This window comes from Pteropus alecto, unplaced genomic scaffold, assembly GCF_000325575.1.
Source record: "Pteropus alecto unplaced genomic scaffold, ASM32557v1 scaffold5, whole genome shotgun sequence".
NCBI classification, from domain to species: Eukaryota; Metazoa; Chordata; class Mammalia; order Chiroptera; family Pteropodidae; genus Pteropus; species Pteropus alecto.
Genome location: NW_006441953.1, coordinates 26924544 through 26949790, shown reverse-complemented (window position 1 = coordinate 26949790; position 25247 = coordinate 26924544). Strand labels below are relative to the sequence as shown.

At 38.6% G+C, this 25247-nt stretch overlaps 1 protein-coding gene across 2 annotated transcripts in view; it reads right to left on the bottom strand.

Annotated features, from left to right (window-relative positions):
* Positions 1-9661: 9661 nt before the first annotated feature.
* Positions 9662-25247, bottom strand: part of RAB28 (RAB28, member RAS oncogene family) — a 73106-nt gene continuing 57520 nt past the window's right edge. Inside the window, exons 5-8 of one of the 2 annotated variants that reach the window (XM_015594828.2) lie at positions 24283-24386; positions 19529-19606; positions 11862-11956; positions 9662-10595 (exon numbers count right to left, since the gene is read on the bottom strand). In XM_015594828.2, coding sequence (XP_015450314.1) covers positions 11867-11956; positions 19529-19606; positions 24283-24386 — 272 coding nt within the window. In that variant the 3' untranslated portion in view covers positions 9662-10595; positions 11862-11866. The remainder of the gene's footprint in view (positions 10596-11861; positions 11957-19528; positions 19607-24282; positions 24387-25247) is intronic. The other variant, XM_006918988.2, reaches the window with a different exon arrangement.

Here is a 25247-nt window from a genome sequence, read left to right as displayed (position 1 = left end):
GACTAGGTCCCCTCTGCGCTTAGCGGTGGGAGGAGTAATGAGACAGCACCCACATCTTGGTTCACTCAGCTCTCTGTCAACTTTTTACAGCATCATCCCTACACCCTGACCCAAACATAGGGCAGCTCGCCAGTCCGTTAGTGGGCCACCCGCCAATTTGGAAGACAAACTTGAGAAACTGTCAGAGGACTGGGGGGGTGGAATAGGAGGAGAGGAAATGGTTAAGTTGGCTCAAGAGTCAAGAGTTTTTGGGAAACTGGAAAGAGACAAAGCTCCACCCCCAAGTTAGAAACAAATGGGGGGACTTCAAGGGAATCTGAACTGCTTGTGGGAGAAGCAAAAGACAGAGCCTCAACAGGGGATTACCCACCCATAAGGGGGTGGAGGGGGGCCTCCATTAGTGCTCTTCTGGGGTTGGTTAGCCAAAATTGAACTCTGAGCCACACTTAGAAAAGCGGACAAAAAAGGCCAATAGTTTGCATACTTGTCTGGACTTGTTTGGCGTTTTAGAGGTCCTTCCCCTCCCCGCCTCCATGATTATGGTCTCCTCTGAGCTCCGTGAAGTTGTCAGCGCAGTCACCACAGGAATCGCCCCCACTTTGCAGACTTGCAAACTAAAGCTTCAAGCTGGCTATACGTTTGGTCACATAAGGGCGGGGTAGATGCACAGAGATGAGTTTGTGCAGGGATCCCCGACAGAACGCAGGACCTTGTACCTGGGGTGGAGTCCCAGCACCAGTATTTTAAGCTTTGCAGAGAATTCTGATGATCAACCAAGTTTGGGAACCACTGACAGCACCTAAGAAGCTCACTGCAGATAAAGAAACAGAGCCCAGCAGAGGGGGAGGAATTCGCCCAGGTCACTTAGCTGGTTCCCGGCTAATACAAGGTCTGTGCTTTGGCTGACAGTCTGCAGGGCAGAACTCTCTCCCAGCTCGCCCCACAGGCTGCTTATAGTTGCTCGTGACAACCTACGATGCAGATAAGTTTCATTCATTCAATAAACTTTTATTGGATGCCTCTTTGGTGCCAGGCGCCAGGGAGACAGATAAAAACAACAGGGTTCTTGGCTTTATGGAGTTCATGGTCTGAGGGGAGTAGGGCAAGTGGCCTCAGGGCTGCAGGGTGGCATGGTGGTGCCAAGAACTTGGTTGAGTGCTTCTAGCCAGGGGTCTCCAATGAGGCTGTGGTCGGATGAAAAGCTGGAGGACTCACTTCCATGTACAAGCAAAGGGCACAAGAGGGCTGAGTAACTTCTACCAAAAGGGAGGGTGGGGAGGACTCAGGATTCGGAGGAAGGGAGAGAAAAAGAAGGAAAACAAAGCGTCCTTCTATGGAAGGGTGGTTCCTTCTGTTTTAATAAGCCACTTGTGTGCTGTGATTTTATACAACTCAAGTTAGGATAAACGATTTTGAATGAAAGGTTCCTAAGGCTATTTACTGTGTATAAGAAACAATTCAACATTACTAACATATGTTAAGACCAAAAGAGAGGCACCAGGACAAAACCTGGTAGGCATAAGCCTTCACTACCGTGCAGATCCTACCTGCCTGCGCGCATGGCTGTCGATGGAATCACCCCACATTAGTGCTGCATAGAGGACTAGAAGGCTCAGTAATCCTGCTTCTGAACCAGACAGACCCGGATGCAGAGTCCTGGTCCACTATTCTCAGACTGTTCAACCTCAGACAGGTTATTAAACTGTCCTGAGCCTCAGTTTCCCTATTTGCCAGAGATAATACAAACACCCACTGTATTCGTCACATATTTGCTATGAAGCAAATTACCCCAAGATTTAGTGGCTTAAACAACAACAATCGTTTATTATCTCTCATAGTTTCGTGGATCGGGAATTTGGGAGCATTTTAGCTCGGTGCTTCTAGTTCAAGGTCTCTGGTAAGGCTGCTATCAGATGAAAAGCCTGGGGGTTCGATTCCAAGATGGCTGCATCAACAAGGTGGCAAGTTGATGCTGTCGGTATGATGTGTTCTTTAGATGGCCATCTCTACATTGTCATTTGAGTGTCCTCATGGCACGGTGTCTGGCTTCCCTCAGAAGGAGGAATTGGAGGAACTATCATGGAAGCTACAATGCCTCTTATGACCTCACCTTGGAAATCACACCATCCTGTCTGCAGTATTCTATGGGTCACATGGCTTAGCCCTGACTCAGTGTGAGAGGATAACACAGGGTGTGACTATCAGGAGGCAGTGAATACCAGGAGGTGAGGAATCCCAGGGGCCATACGCATCAAATGAGAGGAGGTTTACAAAGAGCTCAGTATCCCTACACTGCGTCCATAATAAGCCATGGCGACAAGCACACACAACCGCACTGCACGACCGGGCCCCAGGAAACAGCTCAGAGACATCAAGTGCTGCGACCAGTCATCCAACCGACTGGTTTTTGAGCCAAGAGAAGAAGCAAGTTTTCTAACTTGCCTCTTCAAGATCCTTCTGTCCCTAGAGGAAATCCCAGTGGAGACTCAGAGGTGAGGGATCACTTGCTAGAACAAAACAAGTCAACAGAGTTGAAGATGAACAGATGTCTCTGAAGAAAGGATGGGGAAGCAGAAGATTCGAAACGTCACGCTGAGTAAGTCATTTTCCTTTGATGGAGAAGGCCGTGAGAAGCCACTGAGGGCTTTAGAACCAACCATGGGTCAACTTCATTCTCACAGCTGTGCGTGCAGCAGATTGTGGAAGCCTCTGAAGGCAGCAGGCTAACGGAGCCCGAGAGACGCGGTGGCTAGGAATCCCATCTATGGGCCACCTATGGACTCAGGCTCATTAAGGTGAGAGGCGGCCGAGTCACCAGGCTTAGGGGACAGGGGCTCACTGAGCTGGTATCTGTGCAGTGCCACTGACATTTGCCTCCCCCAGCCTGACCCCCAGCCCAGAGTCTACTTCAGTCTGTAACGTGGGAGGCCTAAGAACATTCAGCATGACCTGGAAGCGGAACTTTAAAACAAGGAGTCTGCCTTCCCTCTCTTCCAGCACTCCAGTGATGAAGGGCCAGACCAGGAGGGATGCACGCGGCTCCAAAGGCGCTGCGTGACCATGAGGTTCGCTTGCCAAGGGTGCAGGTGTCGGGAGGGGGGACTGTCTCCTCAAGGCCGTCTGTCCAAGCCTCACTTCCTGTCACATCTGTTCTGACCACTCCCTCAGCCTCATCCCGGCAGAACTGACTTGCTCTTGGAGCCCCGCACACCACTGACAAGGATGAATTCTCTGCTCATACCTAGGATGCTAGGACAACCTGCTAACCCGAGGGCAGATGCTGTGTCCCTCAGCACTGTGCGTCCCTAGGCATCATGTGTCCCTAGAGCCTAGCTTGAACACTATGATTTTGCTTTCTGAAAAGTCTGACAAATAATTTTCTCTCCTAATTTCATCAGCTTACATCCAGACATTAAGGTTTATAGCCACCGAGGTTACAGTCTGGCCACCAAAGGGCAGAATTCAGCCAATTGATAGGGCTCCCATTCAAATCACAGGTACCATAGATTTATCACCCATTTTCCAGGAAATTAAAGTGCCTTTGTCTAAAAAAAACAGTGTGACAATTTTCAAAGAGAGGTTAAGTAGAGACTTGAGAAAGTAAGTTTTTTCTAATTTGCATAACAGTTCTATATGGGCTAGCAGTGGCCCTAGCCACACAGAGGTTTAATTTGGCCAAAATAATTTTAAAAACTGAATTGGAATGGCTGTAGACAGGACACCTGCTCTTATCTCTTAACTGCATTTTATTCATTTACTTACCTGCCTAGCCTCTGATGCCATATATGAGTTTGCAACCCTGCAATGTGACACAACACTTCGTAAAGCAATCTTCCTTCTTTTGGAAGATGTTTGTAAGGTTCTTTCTTGGGCTGGACTGAAATCTTTCTATAACTTCTACCTACCCATCTATTTCTGGAGTCCTATAGGTTCTACAGTGTAAGTTTAATCTTTTTCTAAAGCAGAGTCTTTTACTTATGTGGAGACTGCCTTCAGAGTCTCGTCAAGGCCTTCTCTTTTCCATGCTAAGTGGATTGTCTTCCTTCGACTGCTTCATCTGACATTAGATCCCTTCTCCATGATCAGAACGAGCCCTGTTATCCTCTTTAAGACGGCACCAGAAGGGGAAAAGTACTGCAGGCACGGTCTAATCCCTTACAATTCAGAGTGCAATCCAAAAGCCAGCAGCGTTAGTAACCCTTGGGAGCTTGTTATAAAGGGAGAATCTCAAAGCCCACCCTGGATCTACTGAATCGGGATTCTCCAGATGATTTATATGCACAAACCAACTCAGAGAAGACTCATTCCCTTTACCATAGCCTGAGAGTACATCAGCTTTTGAAGGCCATTCTGTTACACTGCTGACCCCGATTCCTGTCCTTTGAAATCCCTGTTTTTTCACATCTTCCTATGTCATATGATAGTTTTATTGAAGCATTTAAGAGTCTGATGACATTCTGATGAGTTATACTAAGTTATATGACATTCTGATGAGTTATACTAAGTTATACTGTGCCTAGACTAAGATCTTAAGGACAAAACACAGATCGCGTTCATCTCTGCCTTTGGTGCCAAGCAAAGTCCTGGTTACATGTAAGAAGTCGTATGTAAGAAGTAACAGAAAAAAAGTAACAGTAGCCAAAATGATTTAAAAAAAAAAAAAAAATTGAGTCATGCTGTTAAGACAATTTGTGGCAGGCTTGATCTGGGACTCAGTGTCAAGGACCAGGACTGTCTCAACTTCTCACCTCTGCTCCCTTGGCTCAGCTCTGGAGTGGGGCAGGCTCCCTTTCTGTCCTCGAAATGGCTGCCAATATCGCTCAGAGCTCCATCTTTCTCATTCAAGTACAGTGGGCAGAGTTACCTGGAAACTTTAGGGAACAGGAGGTTTTTTTCCTTCATTTCCTTTTTCTTTTCTTTTTCAGAAACCTCAGCAAATGTCCCCTCCAGTTTCATTAGGTCTAATGGAGTTATTCACTCATTTCTGAGCCAATCAGTGCGGCCAGGAGGAATTAATATCTTAATTGAGTTTAAGCCAATGAGGATTCACTTCTAGAGCTGTGAGTGTCTAAAAACGGTGAGGGCTCCATCGGGAAGTCAGGATACTGTTGGCAGGAGAAGGGCTGACCTGGATGCTGGGGAGGCGGCTGACAGATGCCTACCACAATGCTCAGTGGGTCTGCATTTCCATTTCCTTTGAATCCTGCAACTGTTTTTCAGGATGTCCAACATTACAGCAATCACTAGCAGGGGTTATGGCCAGAAAACTTGTCTATTTTTAAACGACACACAAATTATTATGCTCCATCACATTGTTTCAGTGATCGACTTTCAAGGGCCCTGGCTTACCTCCTCCTGGAATAATAAAGCAGTCACAGGAGATCTTTGGGCCACTCCAAAACCACTCCACAGCGGTCTGCCACACATAATAGAGGGTGCGCTTGAAAGGCAACATCCAATGACCAGTTCTGGCTGAAAACTTTTGTGTTTTTCAAAGTTCAATAAGCAGCAGAAGTGACCACAATGAGTCTGAAACTTTATAGCATGAGTCTTCAGGAGACAAAGTGCCTAAAACTAGATGGAAAGACCTGTAATTTTTTAAATTAAAAACTGTAGACAGGAGAGGTAACAAAGTAAAATAAGCATGAACTCTACATTTTTGTTTTAAAAATAAAACCCAAGGTATGAGGAAAATTGTAACATGGAATTCGGAAATCTGCTTTGGCCATATGCTATACTGCACATTCACTGTGCCTGCTGTCCTAGAGCCAGAAGGCTCTCTCTGACTGGTCCCGTCTAGTTGGGAGAGACATAAAACCAATGAGGCCAAAGGCAGGGGGCAAGACAAGTTCCTGTCCTCGCCTCAGTGATCAGAGGGCACACTGACCATCACTAGCCTCTTTAGACACACACTGCTGACCTAGGCATCCATGGGAAAAGATGGACGGACCAGCACTGGCCATCACCACTTCTTAAAAGAACAACGTAACACCCAGGCCTGGGCATCTCCCAGGAAGGAGGTCAGTTGTGTGATCTTCACAAATGGAAGGCGGCCTAAATCAGTACCCAGCCTCATCCATCCTATCCTAGAAATGGTTTGTGTGGATCCTGGCTCTACCACTGACTCAAAGAGGGACTTGGTATGGTCACTCATGTGTAAAATGAGAACAAAGATACCCCTGTCAGAGACTAGTATGAGAAAAAAAGAAAATAACAACTCATGTGACGAGTGCCTGGAAATGTCCAGGACAGAGCAATCCAACGAAGGCCACTCTCCCCTTCCCCATTTTCGGCCCCATTCAGTGCTCTAACTTTATAAACTCATGACTAAAGTATTTTGGTCTGATTACAGACCTTTTGTAAGTTCTTTCTGTCTCCTCTAGAATGCCTGTAGCACTTGCCTTGTATAATCATATACATGTGTTAAGTCATACTTTTGAAATACTGCAATAATTGGACTGACAAAAAAAATTAAAATCCTCAAGTTTTCACATACATGTAAAAACAACACAAAATGACCAAAAGGGCATAGCCTCACCTCTTGCTAAATGTAAAACCTTCAGCAAGTTTAGTTTAATAGTAGACTTCGATCAGTTAGTTTTTTAAATTTACTGGAGTGACATTGGTTAATAAACTTATATAGGTTTCAAGTGCACAATTCAATAATGCATCATATGTGTACTGCATTGTGTGTTCACCACCCAAAGTTAAATTTCCTTCCATCGCCAAATACATATATTTGACCCCTATTACCCCTATCTACCTCCCCCTCTGGTAACTACTAACAGCCCATGTCCACGTCCACGTCCATGACTGTCTGCTTGTCTTGTTCATGTATTGCTTTCGGTTTTATATCCCACAGGAGTGAAATCATATGGTTCTCAACTTTTTCTGACTTATTTCACTTAGCATGATAATCACAAGATCCATCCACATTGTCACAAATGGCAGCGTTTCATCTTTTCTTTATCCAATCATCTATCGAAGGACACTTCGGTTGTTTCCATGTTTTGGACACCATGAATAATGCTGCTATGAACATCAGGGTGCATATATCTTTACAAATAAATGTTTTCATGTTTTTGTTGAGTAGATAGACACCCAGAAGAGAGATTGCTGGGTTGTACAGTAATTTTATTTTTGATTTTTTTTGAGGAATCTCCTTACTGTTTTCCATAGTGGCTGCACCAATTTACATTCCCACCAGCAGTGTATGAGGGTTCCTTTTTCCCCACAACCTTTCCAACACTTGTTATTACTTGCTTGTTGATGACAGACATTCTAACAGGTGTGAGATGATATCTCATTGTGGTTTTGATTTGCATTTCCCTAATGGCCAGTGAGGTTGAGCATCTTTTCATATATCTGTTGACCTTTTCTATGTTCTTCTTGGGCAAAATGTCTGTTCAGGTCCTCTGTCCATTTCTTATCTGGACTGCTTGTTTTCTTGTTGTTGAGTTGTACACGTTCTTTGTATATTTTGGATATTAGGCCCTTATCAGAGGCATTGTTTGCAAATATCTTCTCCCATTCAGATGTTGGCCTGTCTTGTTTGTTTTGTTTTGTTTTTGCTGAGCAAAAGCTTTTTAGTTTGATACAGTCTCATTTGTGTATTTTTGCTTTTACCTCCCTTGCCTTTGAGGTCAAATTCATAAAATCCTCTCTAAATCCAAAGTCCATGAGTTTGGTACCTATGTTTTCTTCCATGTTACTTATTGTTTCGGGTTTTACAGTCAGGTCTTTGATTCGTTTTGAGCCCATCGTGGTGCATGGTGACACACAGCAGTGCCGTTTCATTCTTTTGCAGGTGGCTTTCCAGTTTTCCCACCACCATTTATGGAAGAGGCTTTTCTTACTCCATGTATGTTTTTGACTCCATTGAATGTTTTTGGCTCCTTTGTCGAAAATTATTTGCCCGTATACAAGAGGGTTTATTTCTGGACTCTCAGTACTGTTCCATTGGTCTGTGTGTCTGTTTTTCTGCCAATACCATGCTATTTTACTGTTGCTTTGTAGTATAATTTGAAGTCAGGCAGAGTGATACCTCCGGACTTGTTCTTTTTTCTCAAGATGGCGTTGGCCATTCGCTGTCCTTCGTGCTTCCATACAAATCTGATGATTTTTTGTTCTACTTCTTTAAAAAATGCCATTCGGATTTTGATGGGGATTGCATTAAATCTGTATATTGCTTTGGGTAATAAAGACATTTTAACTATGTTGATTCTTCCAATCCGTGAACACAAAATATCTTTCCATTTCTTTGTGTCTTCTTCAATTTCTTTTACTAATGTCTTACAGTTTTCAGTGGACAGGTCCTTCACATGCTTTGTTAGGTTAACTCCTAGGTATTCTTTTTGTTGCAAATGCAAAAGAAATTTCTTTTTCATTTCTTTTTCTGAAAATTCACTGTTAGTGTATAGGAACGCTATGGATTTTTGTACATTGATTCTGTATCCTGCAATTTTATTCGTTTATTGTTGCTAATATTTTTTTTGGTCACAGTTTTAAAACAGTAGCAACAACAAACCTCTCTCCTAGCAGACTGTAAGAGCCTTGAGGGTTCAAGTTTTTATCCGACTTTATATGGAGCTCTCCCTGGCACACCCGCCAGCATATATCAGGAAGACGTTAAAAAGAAGGATAAACTGAACTACCCTGAAAGGATTATTAAAAGGATGCTTAATTGCAACAAAATGGAAAAAATATAAAAATCAGAGTAGACAAAGATTGGACCCACTACCTAATAGTACAGCAGACACAAGTTATAAACTTTCTTAAATTTCGAAACACGCTTGACAAATGTCACCCTGGCCTAGAGACAGAAGATTTCTTATGGGTTGTGACTCTGTGATTCCATGACCTCTTGCAAGTTCTTTTTTCTCTCCAAACTTAAGTTTCCTTTGCCACGCAAGATGTGAAATAACAAGTTTTCTAAATACCCTTACATCTGTAAACTTAGATGTCCAAACTTTCTGCACACACTTGTGGTAAGGCCCACTGCTTAGGCACTCCTGAGGGACGTGAGATAGAACAGACACAGGACTGCCCTTCAATAAGCTCATGACCCATTCAACGATAAAACACAAGGACGTGAACAACTGATACAAGGCAGGAAGGGATAATGGCCATCCCAGAGGTCCTCATGTGGAACTTTCAGCTATGGAGATGCGGACAGGCTTTGTAGACGGGCGCCGTCCATTCCTGTTTTGATGTAGCAAATACGAAGAACCACTGTGCCAGGCACTGCACCTTAGCACAAAAAATACAACACAGCCGTGACCAAGACAGAGCCCTGCCCTTATGAGGCCTAAAGGCTGGCTGGCAGAAGGCAGACATTTGGAGACAGGGGAGGAACTCCAGGTGGCAGAGACAGGAAGGCAGGACATCACAGAGCACACAGGAGTCCCTGGCTCTCTGTGCAGAGGAAGGCAGTGCCCAGAAGAGTGACAGGAGAGGAGAAGGAGGCAGGATGCAGCTGACACAGAGCCCTTGAAAGGCCAGGCTACGGAGTCTACATTTTACTCAGCCCAACGAAATAACCTCACAGCTCTAAGTGACTGAGTGCTTATTACACTTCGCACGCTCACCGATGATGTACCCAAATACACTTTGTTTTTCTGTAAGTAAAAGAAATGTGGCTGAAAGAAAATTCCCAAACGAAGTAATTTAAATAAATTTATTTGCAGGAGAAAAACATCTGAACGTCAGGTACATTCTGATCCACAATGATCCAACAGTAGTCATACGCATTCTGGGTGTATTCTTATGCAGTTTGCAGGAGAAAGTGGGGCATCAGCTGGACATTTATCAAAATTCATAAAGCCATCTAACCTGAATATTACACAATATATAATGACCATGATACAGTAATAAAAATACAATATCAAATACTACTTTGTGAGCTACAGCTACAATATAAACAATTTAGGTCCCTTTTTAAAAAAATGAAAAAAATATTTCTATTACAGCTTTATTTCAAGCTTTTGCAGTTAGATACAGCTTTATATATTTTCACTCACAATAGAATGCAAAAGATCGCCTTCTTACATATCTGTAGATAAAATATATTACGTGTTTACATGTCTGCGCTCTGCAGCATATCTCGCCATGTGTGAGCTCAGATAAGAGAAGGAAGTTGTGCTGTGGCAAAATCCTGGCTGAGATCAAGACTTGGATAGTTTTCATATTTGTTTTAAAAAATTGACATCTGAGTAGAAGTGAGGACATCAAGAGAACCAACATTATTCTTTTTCAACGAAGCAGTCTAATTCCAGAGAATGGGCTTCCCATTTTGAATTCAAAGTGTGTGGTCCCGAAGCTGAATTCTTTCCAGTCCAAGGAGCTGCCTGTGGCTGTGAGGCAACACTTAATGATGAAGTGAGCTGGGAGGAAAGCGTTAACTGAACTACAGAGATGGTCACTGATAAAACAAGTTCCTAGGGGTCCTCTGGCCCCCAGAGGCCAAGGGCAGCCAGAACTATCAATACGAAAGGAAAACGCGCTCACTGAATCGCACACATAGAGCTTCTAGGAGGGTTAACAGTTCTTGACACAGGTTCCTGGTTGTAGTTTACAATATCTGCCTTCACCACCCTCTGTCATAAAAGAAAACAGAGTTATTATCAGGACATCAGAACATTTAGAAAGAGCTCCTTAAAGTATATTTTCATTTTCTGAACTTTGGTGAACTCCTGATGACAGACAGCATAAATGAAGCAGGAGCTGATATTAGAAGAATCAACCAGAACAAACTAATGTAGAGCTGGAATTGAGAGGACAAAGGACTTGTTTGTTTTGCTTTGTTTTTTAAGTATGTAATAGCAGTTCCTTTATTGAGTCTTCCCTGGTTTCGTGACATAAACTTGAAGTTATCACAAGTCTAATAAAAAACTGGCAAATTAATATGAAATATTAAACCCTGGTCATAATTTAAAGCAATGGAATTAAAATTAATCATTCACATATATTAATTGACAGACAAGACCTCATTATTTCAAAGTAAAAAAGTCATTATTTATTAATATTTCCATGAACCACTATATCCAGCCATAACTTTTTTTAGAATGTTTACAGCAACTGATGAGTTAGGAGAGGTACAAATGTTAAAGAGCGAGTCACATATAAAGGAGAAAGTTTTGAGCAATCCGATATTTAAAACTTTGCCAATTTTTAAAACTTTCCTCCCAAATCCCTAACTTATTTTCAAACAGCTCACTAATGGGTTATGAATAATGACTCTAACAAAATATAGGATGAGAAATTTAGAAAATTACCTCATACTCATATTTTTAAAATAATTTAAACCAAAAGATACTTTTAACTCTTCCTTTCTTCCTCTAACCCACATTCAAAGATTATCTTAAATAATAAATTTAGCAATATGCCCTAACATTCATCTCGAAGTAAAAATTTAAATTAAAACAAACCCTTTACTGTTTCAACTGTTTTACTAAGTCTGCACACACAAGCAGACAAAGAAGGGTAATTCAAGGCAAATTTTAAAAATACTCTTTCAATTACCAGGCTATTTCAGGAAAAAAATGGTAAGGAATGAATAATGAAATAACTGCCTCAATTCTCCCCCTCACTGCACATGTAATAAACACAACCATAAAGACAAATACGTGTGAAAGTAACTGCAATGTTATTTTAATTTGTTCCCAATTCCTTATTTAATTCATAAGTCTCCTGGCAAAGGATCAGTTTTTCAAAGTTCTAAAACAGGACGTATGCAATATTAATTCCAATAATGTACAATAATCAGTTGAACTTCTCTATTCATATGAAATAAAGAACAAGATAGTATTCACTAGTTCTCACCACCCTCCTCCCCAAAATTGCAATAATTTATCCATTAATACCTGCACTACTGTATTGAACAGATTCTACTCTGAGCAGAGTTGGTATGTTGATTATCTTCTTCCGGGTACGTCACTATTTCTGCCCTGACAATATGCTGTCAAGTCCGTACAACAGAAACAAGATGAAGAAGGAAGAAGAAAAAGAAAAAATGGAAAGTATATTCAATGACTGAAAATAGAAGTGAACACCAAAGTAGAAAAAGAAATATACACATATATTTAAACATGTCACCAAAGAAACAGCAGAATATATGCACATAAAAGCAAGGAAAATAAACAAAGAATCAAGAAACATTATTCTTTATAATTTGATTCAATTACTGAAATAGACATGTCTACTAAACCTCTCAGGCAAGTTGTAAGTTCTAGTTTTGATATCACAATTACACAAAATATATATAATGCCTAGTATTTCAGGGGACAACCAAGAATTATAAGGCTTTTCTATGCTTAAATACAGTAAAAGTATTAATTCCATTTCCTTAAACAAACATTAATGAGGGTCTACTATGTGCCAGCCATTCTATACTGGAAGCAATGGTAAACTATGCAGGATCTGTTCACACATTACTGTGGACCTGATGGGAAGAGAAACACATACACAGCTAATTATCATACAAGATAAACACTTTACTAGTAGATTTATAATATGGTAAGAGAGAGGAAGCACTAATTTTCTTTGAAGGTGGGGAAAGGATGCATATATCAGAGTAAGCCATACACCACTCACAATTTTTACATTTAATAATATTTATTACTTGTCAAAGAAGTCCTTTTGATGCTCACTGCCCCATTCCTCACAACCCTAAAGTCCATGCTTCTGAATTCCATATAAAAATATGTTCAAAATGCACTTTCCTGTTATCCAAAAAAAAAAAATCCTAACACAGTATTTAAGCGCAACAGCTGCTGTTTCAAATATCTGAGAGTTTTGCTAATAATCAAACCTACTGTGTTAGGTTTTTGTTTGCTGTACTTAGCATGAAAAGACCACATATGACAAATAAGTATGACAGAGATAACATGCTCTCTAAATGTTTAAACTTTAAACTTTAGTTGCTTTTTTTTTTTTTTTACGATTTCAAAATATCTTTCAGAAAACTCTACCTTCATAACAACATCTATTAATTAGCACACATAGAAAAACACGTCAACACGGGCTGCTGTTTGTGATAACATTAATAAAGATGGAACAAACAACTAAGAGTAAATGAACAGGATACTATGGTATATCAGCCTTGGATGCGCTCTGCTCCAACTCTCTAGCAAGCGGTATTAACTTCTGGACAAGACTCATGATTTACTAGGCATTCGGCCTGATGCTATCAACAGAAGCATTGCCAACTGCCACATGAGGTATGAGGCGGCTATGTCAGTGAAATGTTGAACACCATTATCTGTCCTCCCCAAACCTAATTGTTTCATGACAAACTGTAGGTTACAATAAAGAGAAGGGATTTTCATAATCAGTAAGCAACTCATTAATCCTCCAAAATGTTGGTTTAAACTCGATCCTCTAAACACAACCCAGTTACTGACCTCTGGTCAAGATACTTTGGTCGAAGTATTGACTAACATAAATGACTTAGATATTCACCATTAATTTTCATCAAATTAATGAAGAACTAAAAAGGCAACATCTTTCTTCAGTGCCCTGGCTGTTTGACATAAAGCTTTGTGCAAAGTTTCTGAATTGGAAGCCAGAATCAAGGCTCTGCAGATTCAAAACTTTGCTTTCTATGAGTAGAAAAACAGAATTTCCATGCCATAAACTTCACAGTAGTGAAGTTATAAGTCATTCATTGAAGTTTTCTAAGAAAATGTTACCTACAAAACACCAATTTTTATTTTTGGAGCCACAGAGTACACTCTATTATTTAACGGAGTAAAAATAATGAAGCGGCCCTAAGAGGAAAGAAGTTTTGTGGTTGAACATCAGCTTAACCCTTCCTATGTCAGAGAGTAATTGCGAATGGACACTGGAAATGGAAGCGGTAGCTATCCAGAGAGTAAGCAAGAAAGGAACCTAGGAAGTGGGGTAGCAAGTTATAAAAAGTAGAGATGGACTCTTGGGAAGACATTAAAGATAAATATGGTCTATTCTGCAATTATCTTAATCCAGATAGAGGTAACATATTTATCATTCTGAAAGTCATAGTTTGTCATGCTCAGGATATGGAATAAACATACCTTGAAGGCTAAAACACTTGTCATTATCATTCATTCAAAGCCAATCACTATTCTAGACATTGAAGACACTCAGATAAATAATACATGATCCCTGTTTTCGAGATGCATAACAGTCCAGCATGAAAAATAGATGTGCAAACCATTAAAGACTATTATGATTAATATACATTCAAAGTGGAACAAGATTACAGATAACCATTTAAAGCATGAATAGAGCATCTTTAAAACCATGGTACTTTGCACAGAGTAGGAAGGAGCTTAAAAAGCTACTTCTTTTTCTTCCATATAATGCGCCATTATATCCTGCCAATAACACATTCATAACTTTAGCCAAGTTACTTCACCTCTTTGGTCTTCGCAATCTCCTGATCTATAAAAAACAAGTTTGTCTATATGTTCTTTAAGGTCCCATCTAGTTTTGAAACTATATGAAAAAATAAATTTAAAAGGTGAATAGAAAAAGAAAATGATGAGATCTGATATGGAAATCCATTAAGCAATGTTCATTATCTGAGGGTTAGAATAGTGTGTACAAAACAGGTAAATACGTTCTGCAAGGAAGCCAAGTGATGTTTAGGATGAAAAAAGAAATCCCAGGCAGTCTCTGTAAACATATTGGAGAAAAATGACAAAAAGATTAACATCTAGGTAAGACGAATCTAAGCTCCTTATGGCTCCTTAAGAAAGGATTAAGCAGAAGAGAAGAGAAGACCCCTAGGACCCAGGGTTAAATGGACACTTGTGTTGTACAGTTATGTGCTAAGTAAGACACGATGAAAGTCTTGAGCATGCCCACTACATGCCCTATGCCAGATACTTCCATATAGAGTATGAAAATGCTCAGATGTCCTATAAGGAAAATATATATTTTTAGCAAGTTAAATGAGTATCTCAGACATAAGAGAAATTTGTGTTTTACAGAAACTAATGCATATTTTGTTACCAAACAGATATTCATTGTTTATTAACTGGCAAGTGAAAATGTCAAGGCTTAAAAATGTATTAAGAATGTATTTAAAATTCTTAACACCAAGTATATACGGCAAAACCTCCATGCAATTCAGACTGAAAGAGATAAGATATAAGACTATGCATTTTCTCCTTACATTGCCTAAGGCATGATTCACGAGCTGAATGCTGGACTTCCTAGAGAATAGCACTTGTAAATTTATGTTTTCTCCTAAAGGTTTGACTACTTTGTAAACAAAATACTCTGAACAATTTGAGAAACTAGGATGTTTGTTAACAACTCTTCCCAGCTTTAACACTATCTTAGAGAAGAATGGTTGGGGGAGGGAGGAGAGAAGAGGAGAACAGAAAAACAATGAAAATAAAACTATTAACTAACTTGGAATTGTCAGAAATGCAAAGAGAGTGTACTTAAATGTTGAAATATCTGTCTGTCCCATTAATTCTGGGAGCTCCCTGAGGACGAGGATTTTAACTTATTCATCTCTGTAATCCCAGATTCTAGTGTGGTCCCTGGCAAAAGAAGATCCTCAAAAATGTTCACTGTATTCGTAAACTGCTTTCTCTTTCTTTCTTCCTCTTCCTCTTTCTCTTCCTTACAAAACTTGCAAAGTGTGCTGATGACTCATTTTATATAACTCCCAAACAGAAACGATCTAGGTTAGAGCTAAAATAACAGAATCTCTTAAAATAATCAGTGAATGGAACTAAGACTAAAGCCTTATTATAAATACTTTTGTCACAAACTAAATTACCGTAACATCAATTTCCACATGACTGGTGAGTCTACCATCTACCTCCTTCTCTATAAAATAAATCAAAAACACTTTCAAATGTTACACCGAATTCCCTCAGGAATCTTTCAAATGGCATAAAACCCACATAACCAGACATGAGCTCACTCGCTCACTCTCACATAAAATCTGAACTTCTTTGTCTTTTTTTGTTTTCCTGGCCCTAGACATCCAAATGACCAACAGGTACATGAAAAAGATGCTCGATACTACGAATCATCAGAGAAATGCAAATTAACACCACAATGAGCTATTACTTTACACCTGTTAGAGTGGCCACCATGGAGAACGCAAGAGAGATGCTGGCGAGGATATGGAGAGAAGGGGACCCTTGAGCACTGTTGGTGGGAATGGAAAATGGCGCAGCCACTATGGAAAACAGTATAGAGGTTCCTCAAAAAATCAAACAGAACTACCATATGATCCAACAATTCCACTTCTGGGCATTTAAAAAAAAAATGTAAACACTTAATTCAAAAAGATATATGCACTACCATGTTCACTGCACTGTTATTTACAATAGCCAAGATATGGAAACAATCTAAGGGTTCAACAACAGAGGAATGGATAAATAAAATGTGATATATACATACATACACACACACACACACACATACATAGTGGAATATTATTCAGCCATGAGAAAGGAGGACACCCACACACACAAAGGAATATTATTCAGCCATGAGAAAGGAGGACACCTTGCCACTTTGGACAACATGGATGAAGCTTGAACAAATTATGTTAAAAAAGTGAGATAAGTCACACATGAGAAAGACAAGTGCTGTATGATATCACTTATATGTGGATTTTTTTTAAAAAGCCAAACTTGTGAAAACAGAATAAAATGGTAGTTACCAGGGGATGGAGGGTTGGGTGACAGAACAAATGGTGTTTAAGGGTACAAACCTACAATGAGTAGTAAATAATTCCTAGAGATATAATGTACAGTACAGGGAATACAGACAACCATATTGTATCATAATCATCAAACTTGCTAAGAGACTAGAACCCAATTATTCCAACTACTAAAAAAGTAATTATATAATGTTAGAGAGGTGCTAATTATTACTTCAGTGACAATCATATTATAATATATAAATACAAAATTAACGTTATACATCTTAAATTTACAAGTTATATGTCAAATATGTTTTAATTTTTAAAAAAATATGCTGTGCTCAACTCAGCTTGCAAGTATGTTCCTAGAAACATCTTTTAAAGAAACAAACTTTCAAAAATGTTTCCACTGAGAAATATTAATTATGAAATCAATAATTTATTTGGCAAAGGCATGAAATTCATCAGGCTGAAGAAAGTAAATTGAAGCTTACCTACACAAAGGTAAGTCATTCATCTTCAAATGAATGGATTCCATGTAAATGCTATTAACAAGCTGAAGGTTGAATTAAAGCTCACGGTATTATAAACAAGATGGGGTGCACTAATAAACAAGGTAGGGTATACAGGGAGGTTAGAGAGCTACATAGTGAACACATCTGATATCTCTTTAGTTAATATATGCCTAGATGTTAAGTCTAAGAGTGAACTAAGAATATTAACAAAGCTTCCCTAAAATTAGGCCTTTGAAAAGTATCAACTTACTTCATCTCTGAGTTATCACTCAACCTACGCACCACCCCAGAGCTCGGGCACCAGCACGCTTTCTCCTCTACAGAGGGCCCATCAACCTCTGGGTCTCCCCTTTCTCCATTCCTCCAGGTGAGAAATCTCAAAGTGATCTTGAACTTCTCCTTCTCTCCTTTAACCAGTCATTCCATCAGACCTATCGATTCTTCTTTGAAATGTCTCCTACATCCATTCCTTCTCATCCGCCCTGATTCTGGTCCTTAACACGCTGAGGGCAATAACTACTCTCCTTGCTTAAACCTCTTTCCCATTCAACCACACACGAAAACATCCAATTAGATTACTCCTATCTAAAAACTGCTTTCATTTATTCCCCTGCTTAAAATTATTTCCTACTGTCAATGTTAGATAAAATTTATCACCTTGGCATTCATAAATCTCCATAATCTTTTTTCAAATTCCCTCACACTCCAACAAGAATGGTCATTGATTTTAACCAAATTATTCTTCTTTTCCAAAATATAACCTAAGCGTTTCGATTTGTTCATGCCAGCTTCTCCTTCAGCCATTTTCTTACCCCCTCGCTCCACATACACACACTCCAAACTGCCCAGTAAATCTTCTTCCACTTGGTAGAGTGGAAACTCTAAGACACTGCTGTCAAACAGGCCTGACTTAAAATCCTAGCTCCACCACTGCCTAAGCACGGGTTAGTGGATCAAGTTACTTAACCTCTCCACAGTCTGTTTCCTGCCCATAAAATAATATGGGCCACCGGCCTCACAGAGTTATTACGAGGATTAAATGAGATAGTGCAGTGCCTGGCACATATTAATTTTCCTCACTGGAGGCAGCAACTATATCTTAGTAAATATCAACAAATATATGATTATTTGATACTCATTCATGGATTATCTAACTAGACATTATTTTTCAAACACCATTTCGAAAGAAAAGCTAAAAAGCAGAGGAAGTACTTGACCTGTGGGTTCTGCCAAGTTCTGTGCGATCAAGAGAATCATGGAGATTTCTCATTCTTGTATTCCTCCTCATAGGCCCAAAACGAGTAATTATTTTTATGTGCCTGGGAGTAATTTACATGGCATAAAATATCTTAACTGTGCCTGGCCATATAAGTGCTAAAACAAATGTCTTTTGAATAATGACAAATAAAAGTAGCAGATGTCCAGAATTCCAAATATTTTAACTGAGTCCTAGAAGCTGACACATCAGCATAAAAATTTTCAATAAATATTTGCCCTAATTGTTTTAAAACACATACACAGAGAGAGAGAGAGAGAGACTATGAAAATACACTGAACTAACTCTAAAAGAATTAAAGAAAAATTTAAGGATAGGAAAAGATGATTACCCCTTTTTAGCTGCATGGGGTAGGATGGAGTGGAGAGAATTCAGGAAAAATGTAATTTTTCTGTTGCTTTTAAGCTAACCACTTTTGAAGCTTAACTTTAAACTATGGGCTCTTGCTCTGATTTTTTTATTCTACCAAATATGTGAGCTGGTATGCTATCATAGTGGCATTTTTAAATACTTCGCTGTTGGTATCCATGTTTATTTCTTAGTCGAAGAAAACTGTCTAGGACTAGTGAAAGAATTCAGAAAGCCTCAATAATTAATACCATTATTAAATTAACAATAATATCAATATTGAATATCATTATAGCAGAGGATGTTTTAGAGAAGGATAGAGAGCAAAGACAACAAAAACTGAAAAAATGTTTTACCGATGAAAACATGGAAGATAGCAAATGGAGTTGCGATTTCGTACGAAATACTTTGAAAATACTGTATAGTGATCCTGGAAGAACTACAAAGCAATGGTCATCATCTTAACCCACTATTTAACCATCGATGAAATTTATATTACATTAACTTCATTTTTCCAACAAAAAGGACAAAATGAAGTTCTGAGGGTGTCATAATTCGACAAAAAGTTAACATCCTCCATCTTCTGCAATAAACAGTGATTCATAAACGCAATCTATTTCTAAGGCTTTCAGGGATATGTATATAGAATGCAAAAGGTGAAAGAATTCAGGGGTGAAAATTAACATCTTTTAAGAAATCAATTTTTTTTTTAAATATAAAGTTCAGTATAATCACCTGTGACTGTTCTATTTCTGCTTTGTTTAACTTGATTCCAAGGATTTCGGCAGCAACTTTTTGAAAACACAGGAAGACCTACATAAAAAAATAGGTTTAAATGATTTAAAACAGGCATGCTTAAGTTACCTTCAAATAAATTGAACTTTCTAAACAATGATAAACAGCAAGAATTTCAGGAATATGATGTACCAAGTTACTCCAAAAATAGCTTTATTTGTCAAATACAGCAAAATTTTAAGTGTAATAATTTTTTAAATGATTAAATCCATAATTTAAAAATTCATGCAATTCAGTGAATTGGTCTAAAAAACATATTTATTCCTAAAAACTTATAATTTTAAAGATTTAATATTAGATGATTAATTGGAGCTACCACATTAAGAAAATACTAGCAAAAAAACTTCTACAATTCATGAAGAAAATAAGAATACATTAGTGTACACTCTACTTCCTGGGTTTTTCAATGCCAACTCTAGATCGGTCTGGCTTTAGCCTATCCTAAAAGGTCTTCCTTTCCAATCATTTAGTAATCAATTCAATTAATTCTCTACACCTCTTGAGCAAAACAACTTAGTAATCCTTACTGCGTTTTATCACTTCAGAGTAAAGGAGCACTATTCTCCATCATCATTAAACAAAAATCTACAAATAGTTTTTTATAAACAGTCTTTTCATACATAGTTAGCTTATGCTGAGTCCACTATATTTCCTAGAGCTCCAATCTAGATGTTATCTATAATGTATAACTTGTCTTTGCTTCACAAGTATACTATCATATTCTTATCCCTACGTATCTCATGATTACTTACTGGATACTTATCAAAATTTTATTAATTTATTTCTACTCAAAAAGGGATACATACTCCAAAAGGCTTATGTCATTTGTACCCCAAAAAGTATTATATATTATAGTTCAGATATATTATTATATATTATAGCTTCACTGTTTAAGGAAAAATGGGAAAGCTAGTACAGTAGAATGGAGAGAAAGAGGGTGATTGTAAAAGAAAACAAGTAAAGAGATTAAGGGGGTACAAGTCATGTAAGATCTGGTAGGCTACTGAAAGGACATCGGCATTTACTCTGAGTAAAACAGAAACCATAGGAGGGTGGCCTCATGTAACTGCTGTTTCGATAGGTTCAATGTGGCTATTGTTTGTGTATTCACTAGAGAAGATCAAGGGGACCAAAAGAGAAACCAGCAAAGACACTAATGTAAGAGATGACGGAGGCTTGAAATAAGGTGGTAGCAGAGGAGATGGTAAGAAATAGTCACCAGACTCTGGACATATTTTGAAAGTAGAGCCAACAGGACTGGGTGATAGATGTGGAGTATAGAGTATAAAAGAATAAAAGGAGTCAAAGATGGTTCTGATAAAACCTCGGCCTTAGCAACTGGTAGACGAGCTTACCATTTATTGAGCTGGGAAGACTGAGAGATTCAAGGAGAGAATATCAAGAGCTCAGGTCTGGTCCTGAATTAAACTGGGGCTGCCTATTAGACATCTAAGCAGAGGTGAGGGATGGGCAGTCAAATATTTAGTTTGCAGATCAGGAAAGAGGTCTGGTGAAAGCCATGAGACTAGATAAGGTCACTAAGTGAAGAAATTTAGAAAAAAAATATCCAAGGACTGAGCCCAAGGGTATGCCAATATTTAGAAGATGGAGACATGAGGAGGACTCAGCAGAGGGGACTGAGAAAGAGTACGTGGCAAGCCAGGAGGAGAACGATGAAAACATCAAAGCATACAGCATCCTGGAAGCTAAGTAAAGAACGTATTTCCAAGAGGGGCGAGCAATCGAGTATTGTACAGGCTACAACTAAGTCAAGTAAGATGAGGAGTAAGAACTGACCATTGAACTTAGCAAAAAGGTCACTGGTGACCTTGATAACAGAAGTTTGGGTGAAATATTAGGGGCAAAAGTCTGACTGGAACTGTTCAAGAGAAACTTGGAGGAGAGAACCAGAGATAACTCTTTCAAAATACTCCACTGGAAAGTGGAGAAAGAAGGCAATAGTTAGAGAGAGACGTGGAATCAAGAGTTTTCTTGTTTTTCTGATAAGGTCAGTCGCAACGTTTTGTGACAGAATAACCCAGTAGAGAAAAAAAATGATGATGCCAGAAGGAGCGAGTTTTACTAAGCAATGTTCGACATTGGGCAAAGAGCTGGCCCTAGCTAAGATCACAGACAGTTCACCCCATGGTGACCAGAGAGAAGGCAGGATGTATGGGAACAGATGCAGGGTGGGAAGGAGAGTCAGGGTAGAGGTGGTGGCAGGTATGTGGAAGCTGTTCTCTGTTTGTTTCAAATTTATTAGAAAATAGGAAACAAAGTCGCCAGAAGAGAGTAGACAAGGGCCTTTTGAAGATCTGAAGAGAGGTTCAGAGAAGCTATGAATAGCCGTTAGCTAAGGCAGGAGGACGACGGCCTCGGAACATGTGGTGTGATCACAGAACAGCACTAGGGCCCACTTGAGGTTAGTGATTGTGAATTTTAAGTGACATCTCCAGCATGCCTCTGTGTTTTCTCTGATCAAATACATTGGTGCACCATGATTTAAACCAGAGTTAAGGCTTAGCCAGGTGAGTCCGACAAAGTGAAAGAGGGAAAAGAGAATGGAACATATATGCATGGCAACAATTTTGACTAGCCATGAGACTAAAGTTAGGAAGACAGGAAAATGAGGACATTCAAGGAGGTTAGGGGCACTGAAAAGGCGCTAGGATCCATGTCTCATAGGTCCTGCTGGGGCCGCAGAGTGATTGGGTTAGGGCAGTCAAGGGTAGGAGCTGGAAAGGCAGGATGGTAGTCAGTGATCAGGATGCCCGATAAAAGACACGAGGTAACAGAAGGACTGCGGTGATCTGTAATGACAGTGCATGGGAGTGAGTGGCTGAGGTGGGGTGGAGGACAGAAAAGATACTGAAGTCACTAAGTATAATGACGAAGATAGAGTCAGAGAAAGTACACTAAGCCAGGAGCTCCGCTCCTCAAGCAGTGAGAAGTAAACTAGAGTTGGAGATGACTGCAAGTCTCCAAGTGATTCCACAAGAACGAACCACTTCAAAGTTGCATTTAAAAAGGAAAGAAAGGAATGAGAATTTTTTAATGGTGCATCAATGTAAATACACAAAAAGTACTAAGTCGTTAAACACAAGCTAAAATATTGGAAGTTAAAATAATTCTAAAATGGCAAAGACCCCTAGTAAGATTGAAGCGAGGGCAGAAGCCCAACCCATGGGCAGCCCCGTCAAGAAGCACTGATACGGTATTTTTAATGGTATGTGTGCATATGTGCCCTTTACATCACCCTGGGGGAAAGGGTTCCAGAGGTCAAATTTTGAAATGAGTCAGACATGCAAAAAGATTAAACATCCTTTATGTTATTTAATATGTATCCTAAGCACAAAAATCATGAAGGAAATCATATAGGAAAAATATCAAAAAGATTAAACCACAGAAAGAAATTAAACTTCTTTTGTTTGAAACTGTCAAGAAAAATAACAAATAAAAATCTGGTCAGTGGCGAGTATCTGCAAAAAGTATGTCAAATGGCTGTTATCCCTGATATAAAAATGGTCATTAAAAAATTTTAAAGAAACAAAATATCACAAACAGAAAAGCAGAAAATAAATAGTCAATGCCATTTTGAAACCTTTAACCTTGATAACGATCAAAGAATTTCATATTTAAATAGCAAACTATCTTATTTTTTTGCCTACCAAATTCACAAAGATTTAAAAATAAATAAATCCAGAATGGTAAGAAAGGATATAGTGGTATGGTACAGTGCTGGTGGCAATTTGGCAGTATGTTTCAATTCCTTTTAAAGGAGTCTATGTAAAGGAAATGCCCAGGGGGATCACTTTGTTAGTTACTTACATGTGTAACCACTATGCTGTATACACCTGAAACTAATGTAATATTGCATGTCAACTGTAACTGAATTTTTTTTTTAATTTTTAAAGGAAATGATGAAAACATCAAAGCTTATAGACAAAGTTTTACATTATGTTATATTATGTCGAAACTTGAAAACAACCTATATGTCTAACAACAGAGACTTTGTTTAATGAATTTTTGAATATTTAATGATTAAATCTAATGAATTATTAAATCTATTTAGTAATATTAAATAACATGGCAAATTTTTCTACAGATACATATATTAAATAAAAAAGACACAAAACTATTTCTAAATTAGGGCCTTAGTTTTTTAAACTAAATATTAGGTGTGGTTACTACAGTGAGTCCTGAAGTGTCATTACTTAGGTCTACAAACCCTGTCTCCACCACTTTGTAGCTGCGTAGCGTAGGCTCCCATTACGTAACCTAAGACTCATCCGTAAAATAGAGATAATCAGAGTAGCACGGTGCCTGCCACAAAGTGAACACTGAGCAAACGCAATCCGCTGGCAGCAGCGCGGATATTTGTGTGCGACAGAAAAAGGAGACTATAAGGAGTAACATAAGGTTATGAATGGTCATCTCTGAATGCTGAGATAAGGGGTAATTTATCTTCTTTTTAAATTCATATTTTTAAATATCCTAAATAACCGTAAAATTATGTTAAAGTAATTATAAAAGTACCACAAACAGAATAAACATGTTATATCTAACCTATATTATGTCTTCAACAGGCATTAATTTGTTCCAAAACTTAAGTAATAGAAGTATACTTCCTATGAATGTTAGGAAATAAAAGTAAAACCTCACTTTAAATATTCAGAATTCGTTATTTTACTTACAGAGTCTCCTGTCTTTGCTGAGACAAAGTGGCTACTAAAACCATTTTCCTGGCAAAACCGTAAGTGTTTTTCAGGTTTTACTGTTCGAATATGCTCCAAATCAACTAGAAAGGTGAACAAAAAAACAGAGAAAAAAATTAATATTAGTCAATCAATATATTTTTAACATGTTTAAGTTTGACTTACTTTCCAATATTATATCCCAACTTAGACACTAGCTGTGTAATCTTGGGCAACTTCTTTAACCTCTTTATGCCTCGGTCTCTAAATCTAAAAACGGAGACTAACAAATATACTTACCTTTTATAGAGTCTTTGTGAATTAATCCGTGTATAGTATAAATGACCAGCACGTGATAAGTGCTCAAAAACTGAAAGCTATAGTTATTATCTATATAGTTTCAGGCACACTGATGATACTCAAAAAAAGATTTACTTAGTATAACGTGTTTAAACACAGTGATTAATTGAAAGATGCACCTACCCAAGCATACTTGATTAAAACAGTATAATTACTTTAATAGTTAGAATGGTTCTGCAAGTTTTATAATGTTAATGTTAATTCAAATATAGAATTATCTGCTAAAAAGATATCAATATTTCTCAGTTTGTTTATTTTAATTTATTTACAGCCATGGTTTAACTTCACAAAGACACAGCTCAGCTGCTTTCCAAGCCTAAAGTATGCATTTTGGGAGTAATGGGCAAGCATTTATTTCCTCGAATAGTTGTAGATGCTTTAAAGCAAAGCACAGTACTCATATCCAATACTAGTTTTATCCGGCATGGTCTATTTTTTCAAATGTGATCCTTTATTGAACAGCTTCTCTTTTTACAACACTAGAGACCCTATAAGAGTGTTGACTCAATGCCGTCAAATTATAAGGCAAATATATTCACAGGATTTAAGGACAACTGGGCTCTTTGAGTCAATATAGAAAAAAAATGTTAAACTGATTTCCTGAG